The 15,847-nt window shown below is 48.1% G+C and overlaps 1 protein-coding gene across 1 annotated transcript; it reads left to right on the forward strand.

Moving 5' to 3' along the window:
• Positions 1-9,956: 9,956 nt before the first annotated feature.
• LOC123447849 (probable sucrose-phosphate synthase 5) lies at positions 9,957-15,379 on the forward strand. Its single transcript, XM_045124548.1, has 11 exons — positions 9,957-10,309; positions 10,444-10,533; positions 11,570-11,829; positions 11,917-11,980; positions 12,067-12,936; positions 13,024-13,155; positions 13,259-13,435; positions 13,504-13,557; positions 13,638-14,558; positions 14,642-14,769; positions 14,875-15,379. The coding sequence occupies exons 1-11, from the start codon at positions 10,094-10,096 to the stop codon at positions 15,131-15,133; spliced, it is 3,171 nt and encodes a 1,056-aa protein (XP_044980483.1). The 5' UTR covers positions 9,957-10,093; the 3' UTR covers positions 15,134-15,379.
• The last annotated feature ends 468 nt before the right edge of the window (positions 15,380-15,847 follow it).

Here is a 15,847-nt window from a genome sequence, read left to right on the forward strand (position 1 = left end):
ACACACAAGATATTCCTCCGGTGTCCGGGAGTTGCATGATCTCATGGTCATAGGAATAGATACATTGACATGCAGAAAAATAGTAGCAATAAACTGACACGATCACATGCTATGTGCATAGTTTGGGTCTTGTCCATCACATCATTCTCCCAATGATTTGATCCCGTTATCAAGTGACAACACTTGTCTATGGTCAGGAAACCTTCACCATCTTTGATCAACAAGCTAGTCAACTAGAGGCTCACTAGGGACAGTGTGTTGTCTATGTATCCACACATGTATCTGAGTTTCCAATCAATAGAATTCTAGCATGGATAATAAACTATTATCATGAATAAATAAATATAATAATAACCAATTTATTATTGCCTCTAGGGCATATTTCCAAGAGTCTCCCACTTGCACTAGAGTCAATAATCTAGTTCACATCACTATGTGATTGCAATGAACCTAACACCCATACAGTTACGGGGTTTGATCATATATTGCTTGTGAGAGAGGTTTTTAGTCAATGGGTCTGAACCTTTCACATCCTTGTGTTCTTTAAAAATCTCTATGGCATCCTATAGATGTTGCTACCACTCACCATTTGGAACTATTCCAAATGACTGCTCCACTATACGAATCCGGTTTACTACTCATAGTTATTCGGATTAGTGTCAAAGCTTGCATCGACGTAACTCATTACGACGAACTCTTTAATCACCTCCATAATTGAGAAAAATTCCTTAATCCACTAGTTACTAAGGATAACCTTGACCGTTGTTCAGTGATTCAATCCTAGATCACTCTTTGTACCCCTTAATCTATCTCTATAGATCTTGATGCTCAATGTTGAAGTAGCTCTATCCAGGTTTTCCTTTCAAAAACTCCTTTCAAACCACCCTTTATGCTTTCCATAAATTCTACATTACTTCCGATCAACAATATGTCAACCACATATACTTATCAGAAATGCTATAGTGCTCCCACTCACTTCTTTGGAAATACAAGTTTCTCTTAAACCTTGTATAAACCCAAAAGCTTTGATCATCACATCAAAGTGCATATCCAACTCCGAGATGCTTACTCCAGTCCTTAGAAGGATCGCTAGAGCTTGCATACTTGTTAGCATCCTTAGGATCGACAAAACCTTCTCGTTGTATCACATACAACCTTTCCTCAAGGAAACTGTCGAGGAAGCAATGTTTTGACATCCATCTGCAAGATGCAGCAACTGCTAACATAATTCCAACAGACTTTTAGAATCGTTACGAGTGAGAAAGTCTCATCGCAGTCAACTCCTTGAACTTGTTGGAAACCTCTTTGCAACAAGTCGAGCTTTCTTAAATGGTGACTTTCACCATCATTGTCTGTCTTCTTTTAAAGATCCATCTTCACTTAATAGTCTTACGACCATCAAGTAGTTCTTCCAAAGTCCACACTTTGTTTTCATACATGGGTCCTCTCTCGGATTTCATGGCCTCCAGCCATTTGTCGGAATCCAGGCCCACCATCGCTTCTCCATAGCTTGTAGGTTCATTTCTTGTCCAACAACATGACCTCCAAGACAGGGTTACTGTACCACTCTGTAGTAGTATGTGACCTTGTCGACCTACAAGGTTTGCAGTAACTTGATCCGAAGTTTCATGATCACTATCATTAGCTTCCACTTCAATTGGTGTAGCCGCCACAGGAACAACTTCCTGCGCCCTGCTACACACTGGTTGAAGTGACGGTTCAGTAACCTCAACAAGTTCCACCATCCTCCCACTCAATTCTTTCGAGAGAAACTTTTCCTCGAGAAAGGACACATTTCTAGAAACAACCACTTTGCTTCCGGATCTAAGATAGGAGGTATCCCAACTATTTTGGGTGTCCTATGAAGATGCATTTATCCGCTTTGGGTTCGAGCTTATCATGCTGAAACTTTTCCACATAAGCATCGCAGCCCCAAATTTTTAAGAAACGACAGCTTAGGTTTTTCCAAACCATAGTTCATACGGTGTCATCTCAACGTAAATACGTGGTGTCCTATTTAAAGTGAATGCGGTTGTCTCTAATGCATAACCCATAAACGATAGTGGTAATTCGATAAGAGACGTCATAGTATGCACCATATCAAATAGGGCGCGGCATGACGTTCAGACACACCATCATACTATGGTGTTTAGGTGGCATGAGATGTGAAACAATTTTCACATTTATCTTAATTGTGTACCAAACTCGCAACTCAAATATTCATCTCTATGATCATATCGTAGACATGTTATCCTCTTGTCATGACGATCTTCACTCTGAAATAGTTTTGAACTTTTCAATATTTCAGACTTGTGATTCATCAAGTAAATACTCTTGTATCTACTCAAATCGTCAGTGAAGTAAGAACATAACGATATCCACTGCGTGCCTTAGCACTCATTGGACTGCACACATCAAAAATGTATTACTTCCAACAAGTTACTTTCTTGTTCCATCTCACTCGAAAAACGAGGTCTTCAGTCATCTTGCCCATGTGGTATGATTTGCATGTCTCAAGTGATTCAAAATCAAGTGAGTCCAAACGATCCATCTGCATGGAGTTTCTTCATGTGTTTATACCCATAGGTATGGTTTGCATGTCTCAAACGTTTCAAAAATGAGTGAGTACAAAGATCCATCAGCACGGAGCTTCTTCATGCATTTTATACCAAATATGACTCAAGCGGCAGTGCCACAAGTAAGTGGTACTATCATTACTACTCTGTATCTTTTGGCATCAATATTATGAACATGTGTAGCACTATGATCGAGATTCAATAAACCATTGAAGGTATTTATTCAAGCAAATAGAATAACCATTATTCTCTTTAAATGAATAATTGTATTGCAATAAACACGATCTAATCATGTTCATGCGCAACGCAAACACCAAATAACAATTATTTAGGTTTAACACTAATCCCGATGGTAGAGGGAGCGTGCGATGTTTGATCACATCAACCTTAGAATTACTTCCAACACACATTGTCACCTCACCCTTGCTAGTATCCATTTAATTTGTAGCTATTATTTCGAGTTACTAACACTTGGCAACTGAACCGGTATCTAATACCCTGATGCTACTAGGAGTACTAGTAAGGTACACATCAATATCAGGTATATCCAATATACTTGTGTCGACTATGCCAGCCTTCTCATCTACCAAGTATCTAGGATAGTTCCGCCTCAGTGACTGTTCCCCTCATAACAAAAGCACTTAGTCTCGGGTTTGGGTTCAACCTTGGGTTTCTTCACTAGAGCAGCAACTGGTTTGCCATTTCATGAAGTGTCCTTTCTTGCCCTTGCCCTTCTTGAAACTAGTGGTTTTACTAACCATCAACAATTGATGCGCCTACTTGATTTCTACTTTCGCAGTGTCAAACATTGCGAATAGCTCAAGGATCATCATATCTATCCCTAATATGTTATAGTTCATCACGAAGCTCTAGTAGCTTGGTGGTAGTGACTTTGGAGAACCATCACTATCTCATCTGGAAGATTAACTCCCACTCGATTCAAGCGATTGTAGCACTCAGACAATCTGAGCACATGCTCAACAATTGAGCTTTTCTCCTTTACTTTGTAGACAAAGAATCTTGTCGGAGTTCACATACCTCTCAACAAGGGCACGAGCATGAAATCCCAATTTCATCTCTTAGAACATCTCATATGTTCTGTAACGTTCAAAACGTCTTCAGCGCCTCAATTCTAAGCCATTAAGTATTACACACTAAACTATCATGTAGTCATCAAAAACGTGTATGTCAAATGTTCGCAACATCCACAGACGACACTCGAGGTTCAGCATACCGAGCGGTGCATTAAGTACATAAGCCCTCTATGCGGCAATGAGGACAATCCTCAGTTTACGGACCCAGTCCGCATAATTGCTACTATCATGTTTCAACTAAATTTTCTCTAGGAACATATCTAAAAACAGTAGAGCTACAGCGCAAGCGACAACATAATTTGCAAAGACCTTTTGACTATGTTCATGATAATGAGTTCAATTAACCATATTACTTAAGAACTCCCACTCAAATATACATCCCTCTAGTCATTCAAGTGGAGCATGATCCAAATCCACTAACTCAAGTCCGATCATCACGTGAGTTGAGTAAAGTTTCAGTGGTGAACATCTCCATGTTGATCATATCAACTATATGATTCATGCTCGATCTTTCGATCTCTTGTGTTCCGAGGCCATGTCTGTACATGTTAGGCTCGTCAAGTTTAACCCGAGTGTTCGGCGTGTGCAACTGTTTTGCACCCATTGTATGTGAACGTTGAGTCTATCACACCTGATCATCACGTGGTGTCTCAAAACGATGAACTGTCGCAACGATGCACAGTCGGGCAGAACACAATTTTATCTTGAAATTTTAGTGAGGGATTACCTTATAATGCTACCGTCGTACTAAGCAAAATAAGGTGCATAAAAGGATTAACATCACATGCAAATCATAAGTGACATGATATGGCCATGATCTTGTGCTTCTTGATCTCCATCACCAAAGCATCGGCATCATCTTCATCGTCACCGGCGCCACACCATGATCTCCATCATTGTGCCGCCATCGAGGTTTTCGTGCTACCTATGCTATTACTACTAAAGCTACTACCTAGCAATATAGCAAACGCATCTGCAAGCACAAACGTTAGTTTAAAGACAACCATATGGCTCCTGCCGGTTGCCGTAGCATCGACGTGCAAGTCGATATTTAAGTATTACAACATGATCATCTCATACATCCAATATATCATATCATGTCTTTGGCCATATCACATCACATGCATACCCTGCAAAAACAAGTTAGATGTCCTCTAATTTGTTGTTGCATGTTTTACATGGCTGCTATGGGTATCTAGTATGATCGCATCTTACTTACGCAAAGCCACAACGGTGATATGCAAATTGCTATTTAACCTTCTCCAAGGACTGCCTTGGTCAAATCCGATTCAACTAAAGTTGAAGAAACAGACACCCGCCAGTCATCTTTATGCAACAAGTTGCATGTTTCTCGATGAAACCGGTCTCTCGTAAGCGTACGAGTAAAGTTGGTCCGGGCCTTTTCAATCCAACAATACCGTTGAATCAAGAAAAGACTAAGGAGGGCAGCAAATTGAAGATCAACGCCCACAAACTCTTTTGTGTTCTACTCGAGATATCATCTACGCATGAACCTAGCTCATGATGCCACTATTGGGGAACGTTGCATGGGAAAAAAATCCTGCGCACACGAAGACCTATCATGGTGATGATCATCTACGAAAGGGAGATCGGATCCACATACCCTTTTAGATCACTAAGCGGAAGCATTAATAAACACGGTTGATGTAGTGGTACGTCTTCACGATCCGTCCCATGAACTATTCCACGATCCGTCCCACGAACCGTCTCACGATCCGTCCCACGATTCGTCGTGATCAAGTGTTGAACGGACGACACCTCCGCGTTCCGCACACGTACAGCTCGATGACGATATCCACCTTCTTGATCCAGCAAGAGGGGGCGGAGAGGTAGATGATTTCTCCAGCACGGCGGCGTGGTGATGGTCGTGGTGGTGCTATTCCAGCAGGGCTTCGCCTAAGCACCGTTGAAACTAGAGGAGAAACAGATCTAGAGAGAGGGAAACACGTGGTTGTTTTTTGTTGTGTCTAAAACCCTCAAAACCCTTAGTATATATAGGAGGAGAGGAGGGAGAGGGCTGTGCTCTAGGGCAGCCCTTTCTTCCCTTGCGCAAGGGAGAGAGGAGGAGTCCTACTCCAATCCTATTTGGAGTAGGATTCCTCCATCCCACTTGAAAACTCTTTCCACTTTTCCGATGACTAAAACATGACTTCCTATATATCAATCTTTACCTCCGGACCATTTCGGAGCTCCTCGTGACGTCCGGGATCTCATCTGGGACTCCGAACAACCTTCGGTCACCAACACCTATAACTCAACTATACCGAAACGTCACCGAACCTTAAGTGTACAGACCCTGCAGGTTTGAGAACTATGCAGACATGACCTGAGACACTCTCCGGTCAATAAACAATAGAGGGACCTGGACGTCCATATTGGCTCCCACATATTCTATGAAGATCTCTATCGGTTGAACCTCTTTGTCAAGGATTCAGTTAATCCCGTATGTTGTTCCCTTCATCCTTCGGTACGTTACTTTCCCGAGATTCGATCATCGGTATCTCTATACCTAGTTCAATCTCGTTATCGGCAAGTCTCTTTACTTGTTCCGTAATACAAGATCCCATGACTAACTCCTTAGTCACATTGCTTGCAAGGCTTATTGTGATGTTGTATTACCGAGTGGGCCCCGAGATACCTCTCCGTCACATGGAGTGACAAATCCCAATCTTGATCCATGCCAACCCAACAGACACCTTTGGAGATACCTGTAGAGCACCTTTATAGTCACCCGGCTACGTTGCGACGTTTGATAACACAAGGTATTCCTCCTGTGTCCGGGAGTTGCATGATCTCATGGTCATAGGAACAGATACATTGACATGCGGAAAAACGGTAGCAATAAACTAACACGATCACATGCTACGTTCATAGTTTGGGTCTTGTCCATCACATCATTCTCCCAATGATGTGATCCCGTTATCAAGTGACAACACTTGTCTATGGTCAGGAAACCTTGACCATCTTTGATCAACGAGCTAGTCAACTAAAGGCTCACTAGGGACAGTGTGTTGTCTATGTATCCACACATGTATTTGAGTTTCCAATCAATACAATTCCAGCATGGATAATAAACGATTATCATGAATAAAGAAATATAATAATAACCAATTTATTATTGCCTCTAGGGCATATTTCCAACAGTCTTGGCTTTAGGGACCTGGAAATGTTTATCCTTGCCTAGCAAGGCAAGCATGGAGGTTACTCCAAGAGCCCTCGTCGCTTAGTGCAAGAATTCTCAAAGCATCATACTTCCCCAATAGCTCCATTCTTCAAGTTGAACTTGGACCTAGACTGTCTCAGATTTGGAGAGCCATTCTTAACAGAAGGGACCTACTCAAGCAGGGAATTATATGAAGGATAGGGAATGGGAGAAGCACCAATTTTTGGGAGGATAACTGGATCCCCAAAGAGACAACGTCGAGGCCAATCACGTCGCTCATACCAAACCCTCTCGTAAGAGTTTCCGGTCTGTTGCTGCCATCAAGTGCAGCTTGGAATGTGGGACTTGTTCGCTCAATGTTTCTTCCAATCGATGCAGAGGCTATTTTGCGAATCCCGGTGTGCACTAGTAATACTCATGATTTTTGGGCATGGGCACCGGACAGGAAGGGCAGATTTTTGGTGAGTTCAGCATATAAGTTTCTGGCTAAGACAAAACTTGAACATGAGAATTGGCTTGAAGGTAGAAGTGAAGCATCAAATGAAGAGGCAGGAGGCAATTCTTGATCATTGTCGTGGGGTTTAAAAGTGCCATCTAAGGTCAAGGTTTTCATGTGGAGGCTAGCTAGGCATTTGATCCTGACTACGAATGCCCTGCAACGGTGAAACATGTCCACCCAAGATGCTTGTCCCCTTTGTGGTTGCGAGGATTCATGGAGGCACGCCCTGATTTCATGTACCATGGCTCGCTGCCCTTGGGCTATTTCTGACGATCAACCAGCGGCGCAAATGACTACCATTGAAGAACTGAATGCCAAGCATTGAATATTCGAGCTTTGCGATACCATGAATCATGAGCAGTTTACAAAGATGGGAGTTACACTTTGGACAGTATGGTATGTCCGACAGAAAGCTATCCATGAAGTCGTGTTCCAAAGCTCAGTCCAAACCATTGCCTTTGTTGATTCTTACTTACATGAGTTAGAACAAACCCAGATGCAATGACTGCCAAGGACTGAAGAGGTTCGGCAACCTCTAAACAACTTGCGACGATGGTTACCTTCGCCTCAGAATTGCATGAAAATCAGTGTAGATGGATCAGTTGCTAGACAGAAAAAGGGGGAGCGGTAGCAGTAGTCTGCCGAGATAACCAAGGTTCTTATCTTGGGTCCTCTGCGGTGGTGTTCCTGGGAGTGACGGATCCGGTGGTGCTTGAGACACTAGCTTGTAGGGAAGCTCTAGCTCTTGGAGAATACCTTAACCTACAGAGTTTTTTAGTCGCTTCGGACTATCAAGAAGTCATCAATGATATTACCAAGGGAACGGGAGGACCCCATGCGGCCGTTATACATGATATAGTAGGGCGTAGTAGTATTTTTCAGCACTGTTCTTTTACTCATGAGCGTAGAAACTTTAACCATGAGGCTCATCAACTTGCCAAGTTCTCTTGTAATCTAGGGCTAAGTCGACACGTATGGTTTGGTAATCCCCATGACCCAACAGTTGTATCTATGAAGGTTGATCTGGAATAAAGCTTGGCGAGTTTTTCAACAACAAAACTTGTCAGGGCTTGTCTTTTTTTTGCGAGTAGGGCTTGTCTTTCATATAGACTACAAGTTCTATTTTCTACTAGCAAAAGAGCCCGTGCGTTGCAAGGGAAGATAAAATAACACACGCTTTGAACGAAATATATTTTCACATGGCATCACATTTGTGTTGTCGACGATGGCCTTAGTGCTCACACAACGAAAACACGTTTGAATGTACAGTCACTCGGAATAAGATGAGAAATATGTTGTTTCTCCCCCACGAGGTTTTCTAAAGGTGTGCATGTGTGGTTAACTATGTTCCTTTTCCTCTGAATTTGGTTTTAATTTAATGGATGCTCATTGTAATTTGTATCATCGTCAGAAAGACAGAAAAAAAGGACCGTGCACTACAGATCAAGTTTTCACCAAAAATAATATTTAAGAAGTATTCAACAGCTAAAAATTAATATCGTATTTAGATTCTACACATTTTCTTAATCAAATTTCATATATAACATATCAAAATCGGTTTAAAAGATATGGATAATTTTGTTTTAGACAAAATATGGATTGATTAAGTGAAAAGTCAGGGTCTTTTTTGTTAAAACAAAAAAACGTTTCGGCTGACTTAAATACGGAGGGCGGGTTGATTACCTGAAACATCAGGGTTTTTTTTTTGAAAAATGCAAAAAAACGATTCGTTTTCTGACTTCAATTCGGACTGCGGATTGATTTCAGGAAACGTCAGGGACTTTTTTGCAAAAATGACGCGACAGATGACAAAAGCATTCGACGCTTTATTATTATTAGGGAGAGACTCTATGATTAACAGCAATCAAGGTCTGGAACCTACGGTTGACAGCACCTCTGATCGTGCGTCATCCATCACACAACAGTCTCTCCTGGGAATCTACCTATGTGGCGCCATGACAGTACACATACCACATCGCTTTCAGACCAACAATATGGTGCCGCTTAGCACACAAGTGACAGTGTAATTAACCAATCGCCTTCCTGACACGCATCACACGGAACTGGCAGCTACCCCTGACACGCATCACACGGAACTGGCAGTTTCCCCTCACCGAACAAAACGACGCCACACGCCGACTAGTGAAAAAGATCGTAGGGTTCTCCAGGTGGCCGGTACCCACTCGTCAATCAAAACACGGAAAATAATAAATAAACAAAACCGTGAAAAAAAAAAGGAGGAGGGGAACGATACCGGCAAAGCAGAACGGAAAGGCATATGCTGAGGCATATTGCGTCGTCGATACGTGTGCCAACGGCATGCACGCAGCGTCGCGGTCGCCACTCTCGCCGAGCCATGTACTATCATATCTTAGTCTAGGCAGCATATATCTCTTCTTTCTTTTTCGCTTTATTCCTCTCCTCCCATCCCTCCAACGAGATAGATCGACGCATAACCGCCGTAGAATCCCACAGCCATCACCCAACGCGCACAAAAGAAAAAGGGAATTATTCTCGCATCACAAAAACAAAGCAAAATCACCCGCAAAAGAAAAAGGAAAATAGAGTACAAAATACTATGAGAATAATACAGTGTATAGTTGAAGAAAAGCACCGAAAAGAAATATGCTGCACCACACCTTGACGACCACCCGCGCGCACGTATATAAGCAGATCGTTATCAGGCTGGGATCTTGAGTGCAGGAGAGCGCAAGTAGGTAGCAGCGAGAGGGAGGCCGACATGGCGGTGGGGAACGAGTGGATCAACGGGTACCTGGAGGCGATCCTCGACGCCGGGTCCAAGCTGCGGGTGCAGGGGGTGTCGCTCCCGCCGCTGGAGCCGGCGCCGGCGCTCGCGTCGGAGGAGTCCAGCGCCACCTACAACCCCACCAGGTACTTCGTGGAGGAGGTCGTCCGGAGCTTCGACGACCAGGCCCTCCACAAGACATGGACAAAGGTGAGCAAAGATCGACCACCGTGGCCGCTCCGCTCGGTCCAGCTCAATCGATCGGTCGCGCATGCTTGATCGCCGTCGCCGTGGATGATGAATCGATGGCTGATGAAGATATATGGGTTGATGGATGGTTGCAGGTGGTGGCGATGCGGAACAGCCAGGAGCGGAGCAACCGGTTGGAGAACCTGTGCTGGAGGATCTGGAACGTCGCGAGGCAGAAGAAGCAGGTACGGTTCCGTTCCCGGCCGCCGCGGGCCATGGATGGCGATGCCGTCCGTGGCCGGAGCACGCGTGTGGCTGGCCTTCACACGCCCTGCTTTTCCTTCCGTTCGCCATCGGGTTTCCCTCTTTTTGCTTCAAACGGAAAAAACAAACCTCGCGTTCAATGTCGGCGGCCTGCTTGGCCTGGCCCATAGGGCACTCAGGACTAATTGTCCGTGTGTGTTTATGGTAATTTATTAATAGGCTGGGTATATTCTAGCCTCGTCTGGAATTTTTACTGTGGGGTTACCTTTGGCCCACAAGGATGCTACACGTAGTACGGAGTTTTTATAAAAGATTTACAGATTGCTTATCACTGATTGACCGGGAATTGATTAAGGCATACGGACCCATCGCTGAAATTCAGGAGGGCCAATCAAAAGAGCTTACAGTACCCAGCCCGTAAAATCCTGTAGAATGTGTCCGTATGTTAAGCATTATTGCCGGATGGCTGCATCAATGACAAGGAGTGAGTACTGCTTCACCCTAGTTTGTACCTCTCGGGGGAGAAATGAGAGTAAATTTTACATAACTCACACTTTGTTGCAAAAACGGCACTGGTCTCCACGACCACACGTATTGCTTGCAATCTGTTTCAGAAAATTATCACGCGTCCTATCTTCCCAACAAACTGGGCCCACCGCGCATAGGCGCACCCTCTCGCCAGTTGCAGCATGTACTCTATTTTTTTGTTGAGAAAACAAATACACTTACCCTTTTTTTTTGGAGGAAAGGGCCTAAGTCCATATATAGTATTAAACATCACAAGTCTTTACTAGCACACTCTTACAGAAAAAGAAAATTACGTACATCCAGCGAATGTTACAAGGAGATATTCTCGTGGTTTTTGTTTTGTACAGATTTGTTCCAAACATGGTTTATTTGTAGAAAGACGTCAGCTCTGAATTTTAAGTTCAGATATTAGTGTAATCTATTTTGTAATATTATACGGAAGTAAAACTTGTTTCATTGATGAACTTCACTTTCTGTGTGGACGTGTAGGTGGAGAGGGATTACTCGCAGGAGGTGGCCCGGCGGAAGCTGGAGCAGGAGCTGGGCAGCCGGGAGGCCGCCGAGGACCTCTCCGAGCTCTCAGAGGGGGAGAAGGAGACCGCCCCCAAGCCCGCCGACGTCGCGGCTGTGCCGCACGCCGACGAGCATCCGCGCACCCGGTTGGCGAGGATCAACTCCGAGGTGCGGCTCGTCTCCGACGACGAAGACGACCAGGGCAAGGACAGGAACCTCTACATCGTCCTCATCAGGTGACACACACACACACCTACTCGATGATGGAATTCACACGAATCTTGCTACTGATCATGCCATGTTTTTGGTTCGAATTTTTGTAGCATCCATGGGCTCGTGCGTGGAGAGAACATGGAGCTCGGGCGAGACTCCGACACCGGAGGCCAGGTCGGTCAAGTCCGGTCCAAACGTTGACACGTCCCGTGGACTTGCGCTGACTAACTTGTCATTTTCTTCTTCTTGCCATGGGGCAGGTGAAGTACGTGGTGGAGCTGGCCCGGGCGCTGGCGGCGACGGCGGGGGTGCACCGCGTGGACCTCCTGACGCGGCAGATCTCCTGCCCGGACGTCGACTGGACCTACGGCGAGCCCGTGGAGATGCTCGAGCGCCTGTCCTCGGGCGGCGCCGACGACGACGACGACGGCGACGAGTCCGGGGGAGGCGGGGCGTACATCGTGCGGCTGCCCTGCGGGCCACGTGACCAGTACATCCCCAAGGAGGAGCTCTGGCCGCACATCCCCGAGTTCGTGGACCGCGCGCTCTCGCACGTCACCAACGTGGCGCGCGCGCTGGGCGAGCAGCTCCAGCCCCCGCCCAGCGACGCCCCGGCGACGGCGACGGCGGCGCCGGTGTGGCCGTACGTGATCCACGGCCACTACGCCGACGCGGCGGAGGTGGCGGCGAACCTCGCCAGCGCGCTCAACGTGCCGATGGTGATGACGGGCCACTCGCTGGGGCGGAACAAGCTGGAGCAGCTGCTCAAGCTCGGCCGCATGCACGGCCCCGAGATCCAGGGCACCTACAAGATCGCGCGGCGGATCGAGGCGGAGGAGACCGGGCTGGACACGGCGGAGATGGTGGTCACCAGCACCAAGCAGGAGATCGAGGAGCAGTGGGGCCTCTACGACGGCTTCGACCTCATGGTGGAGCGCAAGCTCCGCGTCCGCCAGCGCCGCGGCGTCAGCAGCCTCGGCCGCTACATGCCGCGCATGGCCGTCATCCCGCCCGGCATGGACTTCAGCTTCGTCGACACCCAGGACACGGCCGACGGCGATGGTGCCGACCTCCAGATGCTCATCGACCCCGCCAAAGCCAAGAAGGCTCTGCCTCCCATTTGGTCAGAGGTGCTAACACTGCAACACTGGCTCTGTCACTCAGTGATCTCATCTCATCTGTGTGGTACTGATGATTCCCTATTGTTTTATTACCAGGTGCTGAGATTCTTCACGAACCCGCACAAGCCGATGATCCTGGCGTTGTCGCGGCCGGACCCCAAGAAGAACATCACCACGCTGCTCAAGGCATACGGCGAGAGCCGACAGCTCCGGGAGCTCGCCAACCTGGTAACCACTTTAGGCTACACTCATCATACTACGTAGATGTGATCGAAACGAAACGACTGAGCGAATTCACCTGGCTGATCCTCTGCAACGGAAATGGATGCAGACGCTGATACTGGGGAACAGAGACGACATCGACGAGATGGCCGGCGGTGGCGGCACGGTGCTCACGGCGGTGCTCAAGCTCATCGACCGCTACGACCTCTACGGCCAGGTCGCTTATCCCAAGCACCACAAGCAGACGGACGTGCCTCACATCTACCGCCTCGCCGCCAAGACAAAGGTACTACAAAATCTGAAAAAAAGCACACGCCCCACGTTGCCCACGAATCTGACATGCTTAATTCGCAGGGAGTGTTCATCAACCCGGCTCTTGTAGAGCCGTTCGGCCTCACAATCATCGAGGTGAGAACAAGATCCGTTACATTTTTGTGACTGATCATTCGCCAGCTGATCGGGAATGTGAATTTTCTGGTCTGTGGCAGGCTGCCGCTTATGGTCTGCCCGTGGTGGCAACCAAGAACGGCGGGCCGGTGGACATCCTCAAGGCGCTTCACAACGGCCTGCTGGTGGACCCGCACTCCGCCGAGGCGATCACCGGCGCGCTGCTGAGCCTGCTGGCCGAGAAGGGGCAGTGGTCGGAGTGCCGCCGCAACGGCCTGCGCAACATCCACCGCTTCTCGTGGCCGCACCACTGCCGCCTCTACCTCTCCCACGTCGCCGCCTACTGCGACCACCCGTCGCCGCACCAGCGGCTCCGCGTCCCCGGCGTCCCGTCTGCCTCGGCGAGCATGAACGGCGACGAGTCCCTCTCGGACTCGCTCCGCGGCCTCTCGCTCCACATCTCCGTGGACGCCTCCAACGACCTCAATGCCGGGGACTCCGCCGCGGTGATCATGGACGCCCTACGCCGCCGCCCGGCGACCGACAGGCGCGGGGGATCCGGCAGGGCGTTGGGCTTCGCGCCAGGCAGGAGGCAGAGCCTCCTGGTCGTCGCCGTCGACTGCTACGGCGACGACGGCAAGCCCGACGTCGAACAGCTGAAGAAAGCCATCGAAGCGGCGATGTCCGCCGGTGACGGCGCGGGCGGGAGGCAGGGGTACGTGCTCTCGACCGGCATGACCATCCCCGAGACCGCGGAGACGCTCAAGGCGTGCGGCGCCGACCCGGCCGGCTTCGACGCGCTGATTTGCAGCAGCGGTGCAGAGATATGCTACCCGTGGAAGGAGCTGACGGCCGACGAGGAGTACAACGGCCACGTGGCGTTCCGGTGGCCCGGCGACCACGTGAAAGCCGCCGTGCCGAGGCTCGGGAGAGCCGACGACGCGCTGGCGTCCGACCTCGCCGTCGATGCGTCCGCCTGCTCCGTGCACTGCCACGCCTACGCCGCCACAGACGCGTCCAAGGTTAGCAGAACACTGCCAGAGTAATACCGGCATGATTTCTTGTCCTCCGCCGTGGGCACGCCTCTGATGAGCTTCTTGTGCAGGTGAGGAAGGTGGATTCGATCAGGCAGCAGCTGCGGATGCGCGGGTTCCGGTGCAACCTCGTCTACACGCGCGCGTGCACGCGCCTCAACGTCATCCCTCTCTCCGCTTCCCGGCCGCGCGCGCTGAGGTGAAGAAGATGAGGATTCAGATCAATCAAACTCTCATCCCATATGGTTCAGTGTAAGCAACAATTTGTCGTCTCTGATCGATCGATTTCTGGATGGATGTACAGGTACCTGTCGATACAGTGGGGGATCGATCTCTCCAAGGTGGCGGTGCTCGTGGGCGAGGCCGGAGACACCGACCGCGAGAAGCTCCTCCCGGGGCTGCACAGGACGCTGATCCTGCCGGGGATGGTCTCCCGCGGCAGCGAGCAGCTCGTCCGCGGCGAGGACGGGTACGCCACGCAGGACGTCGTGGCCATGGACTCCCCGAACATCGCCACGCTCGCTGAAGGCCAGGCTCTCTCCGAACTTCTCAAGGCCATGTGAAGAGCACGGCTCGTACTACGTAATCCCGGCCTGTGATTTTGGCTGGATGATGACTGCAGAATTTGCATACAATGCAAGGTATAATTTCTTATGGATGTGCAAGCATGAGCAAACATGTCGCTAATAATTCCTTTATGTCTTAGCATGCCTCCCTCAGGCCTGTTGTACATATATACACCTTATAAATGAGCAGAGCGAAAAACGCAAGCAAGGAATTGCATGTGAAATTGATGGTTATGTTTTATATGGGATCGTGCTCGGATGTGAAACGAGAAAAGTATATGAAATTTGTTGGGTATTGCATTGACAAATCAAAGTAAGTATATATGGCGGCATAAGAACATCTACAATGGAGAGACACTTATTTAGACGTTTAAGAGCATCTCCAACAGCAGCGCAAAAAATCTACGTCCAATAAATTTTTTAACGCGCCACTCTAGCACTTTTAAAGCGCGGGAACCGGAGCATCTTCAACGGACGCGCGCTAGTGCGGCGTCCAATTCAGTCCGGTCCAGCGGCCCCACCTGCAGCAGTTCAGAGTTTGCTACGCGCGCAAGCCGGAGCACCAAATATGCTGCGTGCGATAGCGTTTTTAAGCGCGTGCCTAAATTTTTTTAACGCGCACATTGTTTTACAGCGTCTCCTAGAGCTGTCCGACGCCCAAAAAATGATTTTTTTTAACGTGCGGAGTAGTTTTTGGGCGCGTGTTGGAGA

This window comes from Hordeum vulgare, chromosome 4H, assembly GCF_904849725.1.
Source record: "Hordeum vulgare subsp. vulgare chromosome 4H, MorexV3_pseudomolecules_assembly, whole genome shotgun sequence".
In the NCBI taxonomy this organism is placed as follows: Eukaryota; Viridiplantae; Streptophyta; class Magnoliopsida; order Poales; family Poaceae; genus Hordeum; species Hordeum vulgare.

Coding starts and splice junctions, on each gene's coding strand:
- LOC123447849 (XM_045124548.1), top strand. CDS start 10,094: ATGGCGGTGGGGAACGAGTGGATCAACGGGTACCTGGAGGCGATCCTC. Junction 12,937..13,023: donor TGCCTCCCATTTGGTCAGAG/GTGCTAACACTG, acceptor TTTTATTACCAG/GTGCTGAGATTCTTCACGAA. Junction 14,559..14,641: donor CCGCCACAGACGCGTCCAAG/GTTAGCAGAACA, acceptor CTTCTTGTGCAG/GTGAGGAAGGTGGATTCGAT.